The sequence below is a fragment of the Eumetopias jubatus genome, unplaced genomic scaffold (genome assembly GCF_037043125.1).
Source record: "Eumetopias jubatus isolate StellerSeaLion01/CBP00866 unplaced genomic scaffold, mEumJub1_p1.0 scaffold_9, whole genome shotgun sequence".
Taxonomy (NCBI): Eukaryota; Metazoa; Chordata; class Mammalia; order Carnivora; family Otariidae; genus Eumetopias; species Eumetopias jubatus.
In genome coordinates this window covers 84,393,913-84,414,759 of record NW_028274815.1, presented here as the reverse complement: position 1 = coordinate 84,414,759, position 20,847 = coordinate 84,393,913, and the positions used below count along the sequence as shown (strand labels likewise).

General features: G+C 49.1%; 1 protein-coding gene across 3 annotated transcripts in view; it reads left to right on the top strand.

Moving 5' to 3' along the window:
- The window catches only part of FHL2 (four and a half LIM domains 2), a 66,270-nt gene that overhangs the window by 35,366 nt on the left and 10,057 nt on the right, over positions 1-20,847 (top strand). For all 3 annotated transcript variants that reach the window (XM_028104090.2, XM_028104088.2, XM_028104089.2), the window contains exons 2-3: positions 8,806-8,985; positions 17,201-17,375. In XM_028104090.2, the coding sequence (XP_027959891.1) occupies positions 8,830-8,985; positions 17,201-17,375 (331 nt within the window). In that variant the 5' untranslated portion in view covers positions 8,806-8,829. The remainder of the gene's footprint in view (positions 1-8,805; positions 8,986-17,200; positions 17,376-20,847) is intronic.

The following is a 20,847-nucleotide window of genomic DNA, read 5'->3' as shown; positions in this document are numbered from 1 at the left end:
ACTTGACTGGGCCTCAGGATGTCTAGACAATTGTTCAGACATTACTTCTGGGTGTATCTGTGAGGGTGTTTCTGGATGAGACTAACATTTGAATCTGTAGACTGATTGCCCTTCTGAATATGGGTGAGCCTCATCCAATCTGTTGAAGACGTGACCATAAAGGCTGAGCAAGTGGGAATTCCTCTTGCCTGGGATATCAGTCTTTTACAGCCTTCAGACTCAGACTGAAGAGAAAACTAAGTTAAGAGTGCACTCCACCTGCCTGACTGCAGAGCTGGGACATTGGTCCTTTCCAGCCTTTGGGCTCAAACTGAAACTCGGCTCTTCTTGGGTCTTGGGACTGCTGGCTTTTGAACTGTAACTTACCCCATTGACTGTTCTGGTTCTCAGGCCTTCTGCAGATCTTGGGACTTACTAGCTTCCATAATAGTGTGAACCAATGCCTTGTAACAAATCTGTGTGTGTGTGTGTGTGTGTGTGTGTGTGTGTGTGTGTGTGTGTGTATACCTATGTATATATCCTATTGGTTCTGTTTCTCTGGAGAACCTAATACAGTTCTCTAGTAACTTTGCTTAAAAATTCTCCTGCCAGCAGGGCACCTGGGTGGCTCAGTCAGTTAAGCATCTGACTCTTGGTTTCATTTCAGGTCATGATCTCAGGGTCGTGAATTCGAGCCCTGTGTCAGGCTCCGCACTCAGCACGGAGTCTGCTTGAGATTCTCCTCCTCTGCCCCTCCCCCTGCTCGCTCTCACTCTTTCTCTCTCTCTCAAATAAAATCTTTTTTTTTAAAGATTTTATTTATTTATTTATTTGAGAGAGAGAATGAGACAGAGAGAGAGAGCATGAGAGGGGGGAGGGTCCGAGGGAGAAGCAGACGCCCTGCTGAGCAGGGAGCCCAATGCGGGACTCGATCCCGGGACTCGATCCCGGGACTCCAGGATCATGACCTGAGCTGAAGGCAGTTGCTTAACCAACTGAGCCACCCAGGCGCCCATCTCTCAAATAAAATCTTAAAAAAAAAAAATTCTCCCACCAGCAAACTGTCTTGCTTTTTAAAGACTCCATGACTACTTGGCCACTGGTGGTGTTGCCTTTCCTCTTGCTGTAAAATACGGCCCCCCTCCTGGAGATCTAATGAGAGGCCTGGGGCAGCATCTGGGGCCTCAACCATTAGTTCAGTTGTTGTGAGTGATTCTCACTTGGACATCACGTGTCATCACACTCGTCCTTGGCCTTCGTAATCCATACGTTTCCTGCCCTGAGTCAGTCTGCGGCTTAAGGATCTTTAGGCTCGTGGTACTAAGTGAGGCAGGTGATGTCTGGGCCGGTAAGAGAAGAAGCTGCCCTGTTTTTGTGGGTAAAGAAAATGAATATCCCAGGGCATCCTTGAAGTCTGGAGATATTTAGGTTTACAGTCAAAAAGAAAATGGATCTGTCCGTGTTTGATGATACAACTTTTGGAACCAATGAGAATTAGCGAGCCAATGAAGAAGGAAGCCGGAGATATGCAAGCCTGTCCTGACAGGATCCCGAAGCAGTATGCTAAAGCAGCACCATGAAGGAACAGGACAGGTAGAAGGAAGAAGCCAGCCCATCATGGACACACTGGGCGTCGCCATAGGAAGAGGCCGGTTGGGGCTCATAGCAGATGGAAGGCCAGGCAGACAGAAAGTAAATAATGAGCTGCCTTTTGGAGACTGGGGGAGACTGATGAGAGAGAGTGAGCAGATTTCATTTTGTTCCTGTGGAAACAAAGCATAAATAATGTGTTCACATGTTCCCAGGAAGGTGGTGGTAGAGCTATGGGGGGGGCTCCCCCAAAGCCCCCTCACTGGGGTGATTTATGAGCCTGAGTCAGCCTGCCATTCTAGCTGGCATAATTATGCTTGTCTTTTGTTGACTGAACTGACATGTTTTGAGATTAAATGACAAGATGGTATCTTAAAGGTGATTTAAATTCTTTGGGGCTAGAACTATTCTGGAACTCTTTTAGAGATTCTATGTTTTTGTCCAGCCACCCACTATCTAAAACAGTACGTGGAGAATAGTGGTTACTCAATACGTTCTTATTGACTGGTTTTAAAAGCTATAGGACATCAAACCAGTGTCATCATTCTTGTATTCATGGACTTAAGGTCAGAAACTTTGCATTTATTATTTTCCCATTTCTTTTCATTATTCAGTATTCCAAAGATAATCTGGAAGATAGTGGTTTACCTTAGTCACGCATTGTCTCTCATACAAAATGTTTCCTTTTTTTCAAAGATTTATTTATTTATTTTAGAAAGGGGGGAGCCCAAGGGGGTGGGGGAAAGAAGGAGAGGGAGAGAGAGAACCCCGGAGCAGACTCCCCACTGAGCACAGAGCCCGACGATGCTGGGACTCCATCCCAGGACCTAGAGATCATGACCTAGCTGAAATCAAGTGCAGGCCGCCCAACTGACCGAGCCACCCAGGCGCCCCTCAACACAGAATGTTTCATAAAACCATCAGAGACAAATCAAGATTTTTTTTTTAAGTTTTTGGAAGTTACCTGTTTCTATACCAAATTATAAAACATCCCTGACCCCTGCCCATATACTCTGAAAAGGCTCATTAAATTAATCCAGACGTTTATCACGTAGTAGTAGGCCTAGTCAATCTTACATTTTACCAAGCATCTAAAAATCAATTTCACGGCGCCTAGGTGGCTCAGTCAGTCAAGCGTCTGCCTTAGGCTCAGGTCATGATCTCAGGGTCCTGGGATCATTGAGTCCCGAGCCCCATGTTGGGCTCCTTACTCAGTGGGGAGTCTGCCTCTCCCTCTCCGTCTGCTTCTTCCCCCACTCATGCTCTCTCTCATGCTCTCTCTCAAATAAATAAATAAAATAAAATCAATTTCAAGTTGATTCTAAATACATACCTATATTCTTTAAAATAGCAAACCCCTTGAACTTGCACCTCTCTTTTGTTCACCGGAATTTTTATTTAAAAGAAACCGTTTAGCTAGACTAATAGAGTGTTAGAGGTGAACCCTGTTTGTGCGTCCATACGTCTATGCACAGGAAAGCAAAGTGTGTGTGCTACTCTCTGGCTACAGTTGCAGGGGTGAGAGCCCAAGCCCTTGGACAGAGGATGTTGGATTATAGGCAAGCTGTGTCCCTGCAGAACATCCAGGGCCTTTCCTTGATATCTGGAGCCTGTCAGGGGATCTAGCACATTCTTCGCAGAGATGCGTGGAAGCATCTGGCTGGTTTTTGCTCCTTGACCTGACAGGCCTCTCCTGGAGGTGCAGCTGTGTGTTCACAGGGGTGTAGACTCCAAACACAATAAGAAAGAGTCTGCCCGCTGTGGAAGCAGCAGTTTATCTGGAAGGGGGAAAGAGGCCAGAGACACAGGAGAAGGAATGAAGCTCGGGGTCTGTTACATTAGAAATTTTAAGAGCGTTGGATGCCAAACCACATTACATTTCAGGTTTGGTATGCAAAGGGGATGGTTCACATAAAACATTCCTCATTTTCATTCTTGATTTTTGCCCACATGTTTGTACTCCCCATCCATTTGTCCATTCATTCCAAAAGTATTTATCAAGCGGCTGACCCTGTGTTTATCACCTGATGGCAAGACCCCAGCAATATCCCTACCTTCACGGCGCTTATGGCTCAGAGGGGGACACAGGTGGTCACGGTGTCGCATGGTGGCATGAAAACATTGCATTTTTAAATGCATTCTTTTTGAAAAGAGCCCACATGCAGCGGGCTGATTTTCTGAATTCTCTCCAAAAAGTCCTGACTGTTGATAAGCAATGGAATTTCCCACCGGGGTCATTTAAAGGTGGATGTGGTTTCAGCAGAGACTGACTTACTGACGCTGTTGCTCGTGTTGTGGGAAGGATTTGGGAATATTTGCAGATTTCTTTTTAAGAACTGACTACATTAGAAACGGTTGTAAAGCAGGGCTGATACAGAGAAATACTTGGGTCTTGAGGAGGAGGTGGAGGAAAATGGCATCTCTGGGGTCAGATCAAAGTCAGTATCTGAATGGAGCTTTGAAAACAATGCTTAAGGGAGACCTCTTTTGCAACTCAGGCCTTTTTAGGCAAGCCCCTGGGGCCCACCAGGCCTCCCTCTGGGAAGGACAGGCCAGGTACCTCGCACTCATGGGCTGGCCAGCCTCCTCCCTGTATACCCAAGACATCTCTCTGGTTAAAAAAAGGAAAGAAAAGAAAGTGCATGAGCTTCTGGTTCCTAGCATTCTTGTGTCTTTCTACCTTCTTTACCCTCCTTTCTTTCTCCTGCCTCTTTCCATCTCTCTACTTCTCCTTACTCTCTCCTTCCCCTTCCCATTCTCTGTGTTTCTCTTAGGTGTGCCCAGCTCTGACTCTTCCCCACCTCCTCCCCCCTGCTTGAACTTTGTTTCACGGTTTTTAAATCTACAGATAAAACTAACCCTCATTTATAAGCCTGGGGACGTAAAATAATAACGTTGTCGGTACGTGAGCCTGTGCATCACTGCTCCAGGGCCCCAGGAACCTTTCTTTCTCTACCTGCCCCAAAGCCGGGCCCTCGGGAGACCCCAACCCTGAGAAAGAGTCTGGTGCCTCCCCGCCTGCAGCCCAGCCCTCGGTGCCCCGGGGCTCACCTCACCCAGAGCAGTTATCGGAGCCTGGAGCCACCCCTGTCCCCTACTAGCCAGCTTTGTCAAATATCCTACTTGCTCAGAGCCCAAGGGGGAATGACATCAGCCTGAGTTAGCCCTGGGCAGGGAGTTCAGGGAGGAGAACTCCAGAACACAGTCATTTGGACAACTCCAAATGGAGTTCAAGGAAATAGCAAGTCAGCAGCCACGCCTCGTGCTCAGGTGCCTCCTTGCATGCCGCAGCTCACTGCTCGGAGCACTTCTGGGTCCCACATGATGGACAGGACCCTGGGCTAACCTGTCAGGAGGATGCGGAGCTTCAGACGGAGGAGGCGATAGTACTCGAGCAGGTTGAATGAGAATCCTTACAGATCCAAGATGTCCTATTTTTATTTAAAGAAATGACTCAGAAGTAGACCCCGACACCCTGGAAACACGTTTAAAGAGTCACTGCCCTTGAGTTTTGTCCTTCTCACCCCCACGTGGCAAAATTGGGACTTTACCCAGTAAACTCTCAGCTGGGCCTCATGATGATACCCATTGTCTACAGGGCAGAGCCAAGTTCACGGTCAAGAGTGCAGGCCCTCCTTTCTTTGACTACCTTCTCAGCTTCCTGTGCTGTTCGGCCTCTGCTCCTCATCACGCCTCTGCCATCTGCCCGCCGGCCCGCAGGATCACCTGGCTTATCCTTGTTCAGTGCAGGGAGACATCTCTGGGGAGCCTGCCCTTCCTTCCCATGGGACCCTCTGTGTCTCTCTCTGTCAGTGCCCTGAGTGTGGAGCTTTATAATCTGTTTGATACACCATTGACCCTTGAGCAACAGGGGTTTGAACCACGCGGGTCCACTTACACACAGATTTTTTTTTTCCCAGTAAACATAGTACACTACAGTAAATGTATTTTCTTTTCCTTGTGATTTTCTAAATGGCATTTTCTTTTCTCTAGCTTACTTTATTGTAAGAATACAGTGTATAATACATATAATATACAAGTATGTGTTCATCGACTATTTGTATTGGCAAGACTTCCGGCCAACGGTAGGCTATTCGTAGTTAGGTTTTGGGGGAGCCAAAAGTTGTATGTGGATTTTTGATGGCTCAGGTGTTGGATTTTCAAGGGTCAACTGGCTATCGGTTTTCCTCCTAGACTACAAGTTCCTTCAGGGAGGGCCTGTATTGTGTTCATCTTTGTATCTCTAGCATTTTGCATACCATCTGATACACAGTTCCAGCTCAACTGATGCTTCTGGAATGAATAAATAATCAGGTGTTCTATAGGATTAAAAAATGCAAATTCATGGGGACCTTTTAATGTAGGACGATAAATATGTTTTTCCCATTAAAAAGAAGCTTAAGATAATATAAGTTTAAATACACACTTTTTAAAAAAGAATATTCTATTTGGTAGCATCTACTTAAGAGAGACTTGGTGTTAAATACTTTGTGATAGAAGGGAAGCCCTTCGTTTTTTATTTTAGCTTTTGGTCTACTTCTTTTGACTTTCAGGGTCTGTGCTTCATGTAATTCTCTGGGAATCCTGAAGAGGACCTTCTCTGATCAAGTGTTATTCGGCCGTGTTCCTCCTCAGTGACGGGTGCTCATTTTACACCTTAACACATTGGTTTGACAGAAGTGCTCTCCTAACCCTTAGAATTGAAGTGACTTCTTAGAGAAGATAAGGAACCAGATGGGAGAGAACTCCACCGACAGGAGAATCTCTCCTTCAGTCCCTCTGGGCAGGTGGCCGCCGCTGCACTAGTCCTGCAGGGAGGAGGCATCAGGGCTGACGGCATTTGTCCCCAGAGAGCCTCCGTCATACTTTGACTAGATGCAGGGGCTTCCTTGTTCTCAGAGTTTACTCCGTTAGATTATTTCTGTTCCAGTCCCGTGGAACTAGGGAGTTGAAAACATATATGCCAGGTACACGAGCAACATCGTGATCATTACGTTGATGAGAAAAGTTCACCCGTTTCACTGGCTCAAGAACATAGAAATGATCTCTGAAGAGATGACTGGCATAGTCTGTATCCCTCCCCTAGCAGGATCTGTACTTTGAGCCCCCACGGAACCACTTTTTGACTTAGATTGCAAAAAAGATGGCTTTTTTGGGGAACGCTCACGTGGATCTTCTTTTTTCACTAATATTCTTGGGCCCTGGTTTCTCCATCCATAAAACGAGGTAGTTGTAGATAATCTCAGGAATTGTTTCCAGCTTTTAAAATTCTACTTTGTAGCTCTGTCTCCTTTTGTTGTTCGTATTTCAAATTCTCGAATCATTATTCTCTTATTTTTGTGAGAACAGGCAATCAGTGTCCAGTTCCCCACAGGTAAATGGCAGCCTTTATTGGAAAATGTATATGTTGGAAAGAGAGTTCTCAATTGTGATGACATAAACAATTGCCACTTTCAAGGACCAGTAACTAAGGAATTGCAGGAAAACACTGAATCTTCTGCCAACGTAACTGCCTCAACCCGAGGTGGCCTGAGTACAAAGGATATTTATACATTGGGTTTCAGAAGAATAATTCAAATGCACAAGAGCCTCATCTTGTAATGTTATCACAAGAATTGTCCAGACAATGTTTTCTTTAACTCCAGGAAGAGCAATTTAGAAGGCTAGATCCTGCCACATGGGTCCAGCTGCATGTTTAATACTCTTGGAAAAAATTGTTCTATAAACACAGAAATCACCAAGTACAGAGGCTTGAAGGATATTTCTTTCTTTGCTCACCGTTTTCAGGACCTTGTATACACAAGAGCACAAAATTAATAAACGCTATCAAATTTGCTGTTATCATAAACCAGGCAGCAATATTTTATTTACACCACAGGCTATCCTGGAATTTCACTCTTACCTGGTTTGAAAGCACTGAACATTGAACCAAGTGTAATTAGAGTTCGCAAAACATGGCTCAGAGTTACATAGTCAGTCTCCCTAGTGAACAATTTGTAAAACTTTTTACTTTTAGCAAATTAAATATTGCCACTTGAGAACATATTCCTGAAGAAGACTGAGTCCGTGTTTTTAACACGCCGGGGGCACATCTGCACACCGAGTACGCCCATGACCTCGTTCCTTCCAGCAGTTTCAGCAAGTTTGTATGGGGACAGCACTTGAGGCTGAGAACCCACCTCCCTCCACCCCCTCCTCATCCCCCACCCCACCCCTGCACGCTCTATGCGCACCCTGGAAAAAGTGCAGGGTGACTGGCACGGAGATGCATTCCTGTTCCTCTATGAAAGGCTTGAGGTGCTGCCTGGAGAGCCATTGACCGTGGTCACTGCCTTTCCCACCGCGTGATAATCTGTTTTTGGGAGCCAGGCTTTCCCTTTATCCTGCTATCTGGATACCTGCGCAGCAGAAGGATAATTCCCCAGGGACATAGGGCAGTTTTTCTAGTGCAAGGGCAGATTGTGCTTCCCAATGTCACATCAAGGTCAAGGGGAATGTTCTTTTGGCCTCTCAGGTTTACCAACTCCGACACCCCCTCCTTCTGGACACTGGTTTCTTACTCTTCAAATTTATGCATCATAAAGGGAAAATCGTGGAAAATCTTTTTATAGAAATGAACATATTGTTTCTATCCCAGCCTGTCTATTTTGGGGGCAGCGAGAAAGGGAAGATGTAAGGCAGCATCACGTTTGAAGCGGACACACAGCCCTGCCAGGATGAGAGCTCTAATGCTGGCTCACCCTGGATCCAGAGCCCACATACCTTTCTGTGACAGGGTCAACAGTGGGGACTTTGAAGGAAGTGAAATGCATTCAAACAACAAAACTGCCCCCAAGCTTTTTTTTTTTTTTTTTTTGTAAGTATTGCTGAAAATCACAACTGTTAAAAGGGTGAGTTTCAGGGGCACCTGGGTGGCCCAGTCGGTTAAGTGTCTGCCTTCCGCTCAGGTCATGATCCCAGGGTCCTGGGATCGAGCCCCGCATCGGGCTCCCTGCTCCGCAGGGTGTCTGCTTCTCTCCCTCTCTCTCTCTCTGCCTCTCCCCTCAGCTCATGTTCTCGCTCACTCTGCTCTCTCTCTCTCTCAAATAAATAAATAAATAATCTTAAAAAGGGGGAGGTGAGTTTCAGTTCTTCACCCAGAAGGGATCCCATCCCTTGGCTAAAGGTGACAACAGACAGCAGGACGACGTATCAAGTGTGCTCACAGGAACCTGCTCTTTCTCTTCTTGTTGACAGGCTGTTGAAGAGCCGGGCGTCACGATGACTGAGCGCTTTGACTGCCACCATTGCGAAGAATCTCTCTTTGGCAAGAAGTATATCCTGAGAGAGGAGAGCCCCTACTGCGTGGCATGCTTTGAGGCCCTCTTTGCCAACACTTGCGAGGAGTGTGGGAAGCCCATCGGCTGTGACTGCAAGGTACCCCTGGGCCTCCCCCAGGTAGCGCCCGCTACTCCGGGATCCCTCAGTGCTCCCCAGAAACCACGGATTTTTGTGTGGTTTGTGCCGAAGCTCTGACCCTTAGTGCCTATTTAATTCCATCTCTTGAGCCCCCTCTGATGGGCTTCTCCCCTCCGGCCAAGAAGTTTTTCGGAGCCTCCTCCTTCCACTCCTAATTCCGTAGCACTTGGAGAGTGCATTTGCAGGACATTCACGCTGTGTCCTGAGCACACTTCTTAGGTTCTGGCTATTGGTGTCCTGATCGAACACCACCCCCACCCCACCACCGCCCGCCGCCTCCCAGTACTGTGGCTTTCTAGAGGGCGACGCCGTCTCACTCATGTTTGCCCCGTGCTGACTCAGGAGCAGCAGGTGCCCCTGAGTCAATAATGGGTGAGTGAATGTGCACATGAGTGACCCGGAACAGATTCCCTGATAAATGGGCAGGTAAAGCGCTAACTTCATTGGAGCATTAGGGGCTGTCTTCTCAGTGGGAGAAGATCAGGATTGGTAGCGTTTCTTTTTCAAGGGGAAAGGCTCATGCCTAAGGGACCAGCTTTCCCTCTGTGGATGGCAACAACAGATTCAGAGGAGGCTGCGGGCCATTCGTGCTGACTGGCCGGGGTTGAGTGCTGAGGACCCTGGCCTGCGCTTCTCAGCACATCTTAGTCCAACGTGGACCACCCAGAAGTCCACCTGGAGGTGCGCCCATGTTGCTAAGATCTCTGATATCTTCACCTGCTAACCAGTTGCTAAGACACACTTGATAAGACTTTAAGGGGCTGCCCTCCTTGGAGCCACAGAATTGGTACACACTGGGGTCCCTTGGGGAGCTCCAAAGGAATCCCCAGCTGAATGGACTTCAAGGCGATTCGGGGCATCTTGGTATCCCTTTGCCGCTCTCTTCGTGGTCATGAACATCTGTACGTAGCTGCTGCCCGACCGGGTTAGGCCGTGCCTGCATCGGGCAGTTGTGACCCAGCCAGCACGCGGGTGTGACGTTTTCTTTCCTCTGTCACATCATTCCCAGGAAGGGCCGGAAGTGGAGGGCCGCACCGTCAGTTTCTGCTGCTGGGTATTTGGTGACAGTTGGGTCATAACTTCCATCCTGTGTGGAGGGCAGCCTTGGCCCCAAGCAGAGACAAAGGCTCTGCAGCCTGGGCCACTTAAAACCAGGCCACAGCCACATAACTTTTGGCCACGGAATCAGAGAGCCCTGCCTAAAAGAACCCGAGCAGCTGCAGTCCTACGTAAACTTCAGAATGTGCGGAGGTGGGGCTGCCCTGAGCAAAAAGTGGCTGATCTGGCTTGTCTAAAAAGCGAGATACTGTCCGGTCTCTAGCGCTGTCTGATGTAGGTCTCACTGTCCCTCGTGGGTTCTTAGAAGGCTCTTCGTCCCTGTTCCTTTATTTCTGAGGCCAGGCATAAATGCTCTGACCCCAAACTGCCCGGTTCTAGTCCTGGCTCTGTGTCTCACTAGCTGTGTAAGCTTGCGCTGATTACTTGACCCCTCTGTGCGCATCTTCCCCTTTATGAAATGCAGATAAAACAGGTGCCAACGTGATGAAGTTATTACCGCAGGTGGATCCCAAGCCTCAGCATTCCGAATAGCAGCCAGTGGTCTCATAAACTCCATTTGACTACTTCCCTATTCTTTCTGCAACACGTTCCCTCCACACACCCCCTGGGAGCTTCGCCCTCCCTCTAGGTCAGTTTGCATTATGGGAACATCAATAAAAATGTCTGGTTTGAAGAAGAACCAAGAGACAGAGGGGAAAAAAGTGATCTCTTTTAAAAATTTAACCTGGAATGGGCTTAAGTAGGTGAAAAGCTCAGATATTATTTGCACAAAGAATAACCCTGGTTTAGAGGACACGTTTTGGATATTTGGGGCTAGTCATCCTTGACCGGTGGCTAAAGTAAAAACAAAAGAGCAGTCCCTTCTCATTTCTACAATACGATTTAGTGCAAAGACCCTTAAAACTAGTTACCCTTTGGCACACACTTGATGAGCAGATAAACAAGAATCCCCCAAACGGGGCCAAAATCAACAAGACTGCTACAAAGCTAGGCATTAATCATGTTGAACTTTTCAACCCCGATTCACGTGTTACTATACGTGGAGTTATGCCATGTGGCTTTCTGCATTGTGGAAGGAAAAGGGATGCTTCCTTGAAGTTCGCCTTGGCTCTTTGGGGCTCTTGTATATTTGGAATGGTTTGCTTGACTGTCAGAAGTCATTATGTCATTGACTTTGGGGAGGAAGCAATGATAGGAAAAACATTCCTGTTATTTCAGGAAGTAAAGCCCAAAGTCCTGGCAGGTGGGGCACTCGATAGAACCACTTGAGCTGGCAGATCTGGTGGCCCTTCCCTGGGCTTAAAATAGAGGCACCAGGAGCCCCACGCAGCTTCTCCTCTGAAGGACACATGAGTGTGTATAGACTTAAAATCTTGGCACGCCAGTGGGAATCAGGCTCATTTTGCGGGTATTGACTTTTATGTGATATAGTTGGGACTTCAGGACCTGTTTCGGTAGTTAGCTCACATAGGTTTGAAAACGTTTCTATGTACTTAGTTGTATTTGCTATTTCTGTTTAGTTACTCTGGGGAGATGATGTGCTCTCAAAGGGGAGAAATCATTCATTTTAGGACCAGTGGAATAGGTGAGAACAGGTAATGCAAATAAACTTTCATGCTCCTCTAACATTACCCTGTTCCTGAAATTTTTCTTGGACGTCTGTGGATACTAGCAAAGAAAATTTTTGGCCCGATGACAGATATTTTTGGATGGCTCTACTTCTGTTCTGGGCTTCAAAAAAATCAAGAAACTAAGGAAAATGTAGGTGGGGCCCCTAACTCAAGACAGCTGCTACTACTGTGCACTTCACAAATCAGGGACTTGAACAAACTCTGGGCTGCATGGCTAGCTCAGTGTGTTTCTAGAACATACTTTCCAGCTTCTGAGTAATTAAGTGGGAAATATCGCTAGCTCAGTGTGTTTCTAGAACATACTTTCCAGCTTCTGAGTAATTAAGTGGGAAACATCGAAATGATAATCAGTTTGGCACAAGCCCACCCACCAAACTGTAAGTTTCTCAGCAAACGTCTGTAAAGTTCTCAAGGATCAGAAAATCTCTGGGGTCCTTGGACTGAAAACAGCCAGGGGACTGAAAGGGGAGGCAGAGGCTCTTACCCCAACACGTGAAATCTAGCTGTCTCTGCTATACTTCTAGAAGCCTCCTGACCACGGCCGATGGCCGGTTTAGGAGGCATGAGGTCCGATTGGAAACACCTGTGGGTCCTGCCCTCGGGCAGGACTCAGGCCTCCCCCGCCCCACCTCTGGGCCGTTGTGGGAAAGGCTACTATTTCAGACACGTTCGAGACCCGTCCTCACAGTCCAACTCCCACACCCCGCACTTTTTTATTTGTGGAGGTGATTTTTAAGTGCTTAGTGAGTGAAGCGTCTTTTTAGAGTTTCCAAGTAATTTGTCTGCAGTGTTTGTAATGAGCACTGAAAATATGTCTATTTATGTGCACATCCTCCCGTAAGAGAAAAAATCTGTTTCTAGAGGGAAATGAAGGCAGCAGGATCCTCAGAGCTGGGAACGAGGCCTACCAAGTGGGTCACGCAGGAAGGACTTCTCAGGCCCTGAGAAAAAAAAGGGGGGCACGCCACACTCAGCAGCGACACCTCCCCCTGCCAAGGTGGGCCTCGAGCCACACATGCCTGGGTCCACCTTCTGTCAGCTGAGGCGTGGAGACATTTATGTCGCCTATAAGTCTCTGTTTCCACGTCTGGAACGGGGGTGGCCTGCCTCGCGACTGTCGAGGGAATTAAGGTGAGTTACCACGTTTGGGACACCTGAGACGGGGCGCCACAGAGCGAGCGGTGTCTTTTCTGCCACCATCCATTCTTTGGGACCTTTGTTCTTAAGTATTTGAAGGAACATGAGGTTGAAAACATGATACCCTGGCAGTCTCAAAGCATCGGATATCTGTTCAAAGTGCAGAGTGTGAAGGGCTCTGAGAATCTATTTATCAAGTGAAATCGCGGGGATTTGAGGAGGAGTGGGTTTGGGAAATTCACATCTGAACTTCCCCCAGCCCAGGAGGGGTGGCCCCAGCACCAGCCTCAGTCTGAGCAGCCCTGCTGCCCACCCCCCACCCCCCACCCCCGCCGCCGCCCCTGGGCCATCTTCAGCTAGCCGAGGGCTCGAAGGTCCCGTCAGCCACCTGCTTGTCCCCCTGGCTCAGCTGGAGTCTCAGTGAGGGCAAGTTCGGAGCCAGGCAACAAGGTTTTCCCATATTAGGAATGTTTCTGAAGTGGAAAAATAATGAGATCTGAAAGGAAGTGTTCGGGCCTAATCTTACATTGTTTATCAACATTTTACTGCAATTTATGACATTTCCATGAGCACAAAATTAGCCTTGGTATGTTTTCTGGGATGTGTAAAAGAGCTATCCTTTCTTTCTCTCTCTCTTTCTCTTTCCTTCTCCTTCACTCCCTCTAGAGGACTTTAAAACCACGATGTTTCAAGGACATTTTGAGGTTCTTCAATGTCAGTGAGTCTATACTTCTTAAACTTGTACCTCCAGCATTGAAACTGTGGCCTTTGGGGACCGCGCGGTGTACTCGATACATAACAGAATTAAGCTAGATGCACTAGTTGGTCCTAAGAACGAAAACTAACCATCTCTCTGGAGCTGTGCACGCAAGAAAGGAGAAGGGCCTCCAGGTACCAAGATTTTGGGAGAAGGATTCAGTGTGACGTGAAGCTCGGGGCCAGGCACGCAGGTGTGGTCTGCTGTAATAGCCTCGGGGCCTTTGGGTGGGTAGTTGCCAGCCCACCTCTCAGCTTCGGGGACTCCTGTGCCTAAAATCCTGCCCCACGCCGAGACTCAGAGGAGAATGTCATCTTGGCCAGAAGCCTCGGCGTGCCCTCAGAAAGCCGAACTGGCAGGGTTTAGTTACCGTCCTCTTGCCATAAAGTCTTTTCTCACTTCCTCTCTATTGTGGGCTTTCTTAAGAAGTGAGTCCAAGAGGAAGCTGGGACATGAATTTATTAGCTTAACTCCGACTTCCAAAGAGAGCACAAGCTGGGAGCCCAAGAAAGAATTACAGGGAAACCTGATAGCGGAATGAGTTAGATAAGGCTTTCCATGCAGGATTTTGAGAAAGCTGTTGACACAGGCGCGTGGCTGCGGTGGGCTCGCTGGGGGCGGGCGATGACCCCCCCCCCCTCCAGCCGGGGCAGCTCTCAGAGCAGGTGGCATGCGGGCTGGGCCTTACAGCTGAGCAGGGTTCTGCCAGTCGGAGAGCCGGGCAGGGCCTTCCAGGGCCAGGCCCGATGTGGGCTGGGGCGCAGAGGTGTGACGGGCTGGGCCCTGGGCTTCGGAAGGTCCGGAGGGCTCACGTTGATGCCTGAGGTCTAGTGAAGCCACGTGGCTGGTACCCCGAGCAGGGAGGAGCACATTCTGGTGTCGTGACTGCCAGCACACCAGCTTAACCTGTAGCTGCCGTGCACTCAGGTTCACTGGAGGAAGAATGGGTGTCTGTGGTGCTTCCGACCCATGAGAACATTGAAACGAGCTTTTCTGTGGCTGTCCATGCATGCCGACCACTCCGCCATTCCTTCCTCCCATCTGGGGCCTCGCTAAGCAGGGTGGAGACCATGGTGACGTCTTGGCTTTGCTGTCATGATGTCACCCGTAGAGGTTTCTCCCTCAGTTTTTTGAAGATCAGCCCGGGAAGTCAAGTTTCCTTGAACCCGTATTTCCTTTCCTTCTTGTCTCACTAACACGCTGTGTAGCCCGTCTGTCGATGCCGATGTCCTGGGCAGAGCCCACATGCAGTGCGAGGCCTGGGACTGCCTCCCCTTGGTCCTCAAGCCCTCCCTGGGCTTCTCTTCTCAGCCAGGCTTTGGGCGAGTCATGGAGCATGGAAAATGCTTGCAGCTTTTCCACAGGGGCAGTCCTGCCGAGGTGTCTGGTCTGCACAGAGGGCACCCACCTAACATCTGCAAAGGTTTTTCCACCTGCTGTGTAATAGTCAAAACCTAGTTTTTTAGTTGCACTGAAATACACATAAGCTGAAATATACCATCTTCGCCCTTTCGAAGAGTGCAGGTCAGTAGCGCCACATGCATTCACATTGTTGGGCGGCCAACCTCCCGGACTCTTCATCTTGCAAAATTTGAGACTCTGTCCCCGGGAAATACTAATTCCCCGTCCCCCTCCCCCAGCCTCTGGCTCCCACCACTCTACTTCCTGTCTCTGCATTGGACCACTAGGTACCCTCGTCCAAGTGAACTCATACAGTATTTGTCCTTTTGCATCTGGCTTATTTCACTGAGCGTAATGTCCTCAGGGCTCCTGCACATTGTAGCACGTGTCAGAATTTCCTTTCCTTTTTGAGGCTGCATAATATTCCCTTGTGTGTACATACCAGATTTTTCTTTTTTTTTTTAAGATTTTATTTATTTATTTGACAGAGAGACACAGCGAGAGAGGGAACACAAGCAGGGGGAGTGGGAGAGGGAGAAACAGGCTTCCTGCTGAGCAGGGACTCTGATGAGGGACTCGGTTCCAGGACCCTGGGATCATGACCTGAGCCGAAGGCAGACGCTTAGTGCCTGAGCCACCCAGGCGCCCCATACCACATTTTTCTTATCCGTGCATCCGTTGATGGACACTTGGGTTGCTTCCACTTTTTTTGGTGCTGGTGGATAATGCTGCTATGGACACAGGTATACAAATTCCTGCCTTCGATTCTTTTTGCATATATCCAGATGTGGAATTGCTGGATCCTATGGTAATCTGATTTTTAAGTTTTTGAGGAACTGCCAATACTGTTTTCCATAACAAAAAAAAATGTTAAATGCATTTATTCTGATTCCATTATCACACTGATCATGATCAAAAACTCCCAACTCTTCTTAAATGAGGCTGACACCCCTTCTTATCTGACAGGGCTTTCATGGCTTGTTTGACTTTATTCAGTCTCAACAAAGACAGTGCTGAGCTGCATTCATTTACGTACAAAATGTGGCATTATTTCTGAATGTTTTCAGTGGATATGTACAGATCTCATCAAGGGTACAGTTTTTGAAAGCAAAGAGTAACGCAGGCTCGACCAGGAGTTTACCTGGAATAGCTCACTGCAAATAGCTTCTGAATCAGAGGGGACATGAGCTTGAACCTTGCTTGGCTCAGCTATGTGCGTGCCCGCGTGTGACTGTGGGCACGCTACTGAGCTTCCGTAATAATGCTTACCTTGCAGGGCTGCGCGGTGCCCGAACTCACAACCTGGCAATGAATATCATGATTGGTGTCCCAGAAAGAGAAAAATAATGATTTCTTCCTGAAAACCACAGGCTTCACAGTTTATGATGAGTTTGTCTATATAATCACTAACTCAAATTATAGCAGTTTCTACTTTGTTTCATTTGTCAAAATAACCGGTCAGGCACGGGTGTTTTTTCTCCCCTCCCATTTCAATAGTTCATGCCCTCTCTGCTGCCTTCAGGATCATCTTAACCTCCTCCCTCCCGCCCCAGCCTGGACTTGGATTCCCCCGCCAGGCCCTGGGCTGTCCCTCCTGCCTGACCACACCTCTGCCAGGGACCCCTCTCTCTCACACCTCTGCTGTGCTCATGCTCTGTCTCTGCCTGAAAAGTCCCTCTCCGGCCCCTCTGCCCACCTCCCTGCTGTCCAGGGACTGTCCACACCAGAAGTCTCTCCTGACCCCTTCCCTCCAGCTGAAACCAGAGCCCTGTCCCTGTCCTCTCTGAAATGCCCTGTGCTCTGAGCCCTGTGCTCTGTTTCTCTCTCACCTGTTGCCAATGAAAAGCAGTAACGAATTGCATGTTCTGTGTTCCTCTTCCTTACAGGTCACACCTAAGGGAAACCCATGTGTTTTCGGAAAACATCTCTTTCTCACACACAGACACACACACACACACACCCCCCCCCCCATCTAAATGGTCGCTCCAAAATGCAGCCAGAGGAAAGCAGCCCAGCCCTCCTCATTTCACCAGCAAGGTCACGGTCCAGGCACGCCCACAGGCCCCGGCCCCACTCTGCTCCCTGTCTGCCCCGGGATGTGTAGGACTCCCCTGGGCTGTGGGTCAGGCACAGCAGCTGCGGCCCCCGCCCCGACCCACTCACTGTGACGCATGCTCTGGGTCTGCAGGACTTGTCCTACAAGGACCGACACTGGCATGAGGCCTGTTTCCACTGCTCACGGTGCAAGAGCTCGCTGGTGGACAAGCCCTTCGCTGCCAAGGAGGACCAGCTGCTGTGCACAGGCTGCTACTCCCACGAGTACTCGTCCAAGTGCCAGGAATGCAAGAAGACCATCATGCCAGGTCAGGATGCGCCCTTCCCCCCGCGGCGCCACAGAGCACGCTTGCGCTTTTCTTCCCTTCCACTTGCTGAATCCGTGCTCGATGGGCTATTTCAGCAATGGGCATTGTGCCCGCTGCGCGGCCGGCGCTGGGCTGGGAACCGGGGGGTTAAGGAGTCGTGAGGGGAGAGGCACACCCCGTCCCTTGTCCTCCTGGACTCCGTGTCCTAGACAGACGTTCATTCTCAACAGACCCAGACTTGATCACAGCTGGGTCAAGTGTTAAGACGAGTAATAAGGTGACTTGCTGGTATGGGGGAGGATGGGATGGTGTCCCTTGTTTCTTGGGCAAAGTTGGTTCTGTTTTGTGGGAGAGAGGAAGCTCTTATTTTTAAAACACTGAGTGAACAAAAGTATATAGAATTTTTAAATATGGCATTCAAAAAAGTCTTGCTAGGCACATCCAGAAATGAGGGCAAGGAGAGTAATCACCAGGAGAAGAGCCTGAGATTTGGACCGTGGGCCAGTGAAAGGTATGCATTTCGGCTGCATCTGGCTCACAGGCCACGGACGACCCAGGGTCCCTGTTGTCTGCGTGGCCAGTAAATCGTACCAGAGGGTAGATTTGCCGGAGTCAGCAAATGAAAATACGGACTCCTGGTTCAGTCTGAGTTGTAGGTAATTTTTTAGTCTCTGGGCCACGTGGGACGTCTTAAAGTTGGCGTCCCTACCAGAGAGTCCTAGGAACGCAGGGGAGAACTCTGTGCCGTGCACGTCTGCCGGGGGGGTGGCCCTCACAGAAGGCAGCCTCGCATGAAGCAGCTGCCAGTCCCCTGGAATCCAGTCACATGGCTGGGACCCAGCCTGCTGTGAGTAAATGGAGGGTTTGGAGAGAAGCGGCCCCGAGGCCCCCCGTCGGCAGGCGTTGGCAGAGCTTCTTCCGAATCAGGCTCAGGGTGGCAGGAGGGGCGCCAGTCAGGCCCGGCCTTCCAGCTGCCGAGAAGCTCCGACCCAGCTGGCCGATGCACCCATCGCCCAGGAGGGTGCCCACCTTCAAGACAGCCGCTGAGGATGCAGCGTGGAAGCATCCTTCATCCCAGGGAGGTTTAGAATTAAGGGCAGACATAGGAAGAAATCTAATGCACAGTAATAATGTGTTCAATCTGACGAAGTAGGTGTGAAGGTTTAAAAAAAGTGGTGTAAAGAGTAAATTAAAGTGCACGTGATTGAGGCTTGTGATTTCAAATGAGAATTTCCTTAATTTATCACCTGTTGTGATGTTCAGGGTATCTTACATTTCGTCATATTCACAAGCTTAATTCGTTTCAACAATCACTTAAGGACTTGAAGTTTGGTTTATTGGTTGAGGTTTTTAAAAGGGATATGAAGTATGTTAAGCGTTTAAGTATAGTTTTAAAGGAGTTGAGGTCTGGGGGAGCCTGAGTGGCTCAGTCGGTTGAGCATCTGACTCTGGATTTGGGCTCAGGTCATGATCTCAGGGTGGTGAGATCGAGCCCCATGTGGGGCTCCACACTGGGCATGGAGCCTGCTTGAGATTCTCTGTCTCCCTCACCTTCCGCCCCTCCCCCACGCGTGCACGTGCACACTCTCTCTCTAAAAAAATAAAATCAAGGGCACCTGGGTGGTGCAGTTGGTTTAGCGTCTGATTCTTGGTTTGGGCTCAGGTTATGGTCTCGGGGTCGTGGGGTTGAGCCCTGTGCCAGGCTCCAAACTCAACGAGAAATCTGCTGGAGTTTCTCTTTCTCTCTCCCTCTGCCCCTTCCTGTGCACACATGTGTGCTCTCTCTCTGAAATAAATAAACCTTTAAAAAAATTAAATCAGGGAAAAAATGAGTTGAGGACTGCACCTTAATAAATAGAAGCAAACACAAAGCTCCCTTAAAAGTGATGTTTAAAAATTCACCATATTCCTGAATGCTGTGATAAGATGTGTCAGATGAACTGGGGTTGAGGGTTTTGAGCTGCTTGCATCAACAGATCGAATGTCAATTTTTAAAAACCCCCGTAGCCGGCTGGGTCACGGTATTTCACACAGTAGCTGGGTTCACGCTTAAGTGTGACGGGAATTAGGGGTCCCATGGTCATTTAGAGCCAGACCCTTTAGTGGAAGACTGCTTGCCGTAGCCCGGAGTTTTCCTTTTATTTTTGGTTTGCTTTGTTTTTGGCAGTGAAGAGATACTGAAGTTTTTGAGCGAGAGACTGACATGTGGGAAGTGTTATTTTAGGGAGCTATATTGGATAAGAAAGAATACGTTTTAAAAAGGCAAGGGCATAATAAGGCCTTCAGTAAGATGACTTCTTATTGCTGCTACATTTCGCTGCTTAATACATCTTGAAGATAGCTGACTCCGCACTATAACAAGGAACAAAACCCGCAGACCAAGGCCTCTTACAGAGTTGCGTCAGCATTGCAGATGGGGGACAAGGGCCCAGCGTGGGGGCCGTGAAATTAAAACCAAAGCCCACAGAAAGCCAGGCTTGACCCCTGGTCCTGTGCCACAGGGAGTCACCCACGGAGACAGAGTAGTCCCGACACAGTGAGAACCACGAAATTAATTAAAAGCAAATTAAATCTTTACTGGGTTTTCATGACAAGAGCCCAAGGGAGTTTCTGTTCTGCCTCATAGCCGACTCTCTCCATCCCCTTCCACACTTCCCTGGGTCCCAGGCTGCCAGAGACCCCTGCTCCCCTACAGCGGGCTCTTGAGGCCCACTTTCTTCTTGCTCACTGCCTTTTGTTTGGTTTTGCTTGTTTGCTCGTTTGCTCCCCCTCAGCAGTGCTCTGGCCTTTTGCAAGGAACTCCTGCCGGCCCGTCTGCATCCCCCTGCCCTCCTCAGCAGACCTGGAGGACCAGGTGGGAACAGGCTCCCGCCACGCTAGAGCTCTGGGGTGCAGTGGGAGGTCACGCATATACCTGGCATCTGCACCTGCGGGCCTGGCCGCGGGCCCTTCAGACAGCTGCGGGAGTTTACTGTTCGGATAGTGCACCGTGTGGGTGCTGAAGAGCGCCCCCCCCGCCCCCGCCCAGCTCAGGCACTTGTAATGAGAAGCAGCCAAATCACACACCACGAAATTCTGAGAGCACTGACAGTTTTACGCTTAAATGACCTTGAAGTTCACCTATCTTGTCTCAGCAGCAAAGAGACCAGAAGTTTCGGTGGCGGGCCCCTGGCTACAGTCAGTGGCCTGGCCAGGATTAGGACCTTGTCCAGTGCTCTGGTCTCAGAGCTTCGATCTGCCTTCTCAACTAGGTGAGAGAAGGTGGACCAGGAGCTGGCGGGTATGGATGGTGGTTAATTCAGAAGGTGGGATAACAGGCCACACAAGACAAACCTTCACGGAATGCGGTGCTACAGCCTCCCTAGAAGGAGGACCAAACAGCAGCGTCGGCATCATGTCCATTTCAACAGCTTGGTGTAGTCCAAGTGCATTGGACGCGGGGCCAGCAGGCTGGCGGGGGTGGGCTCCCTCT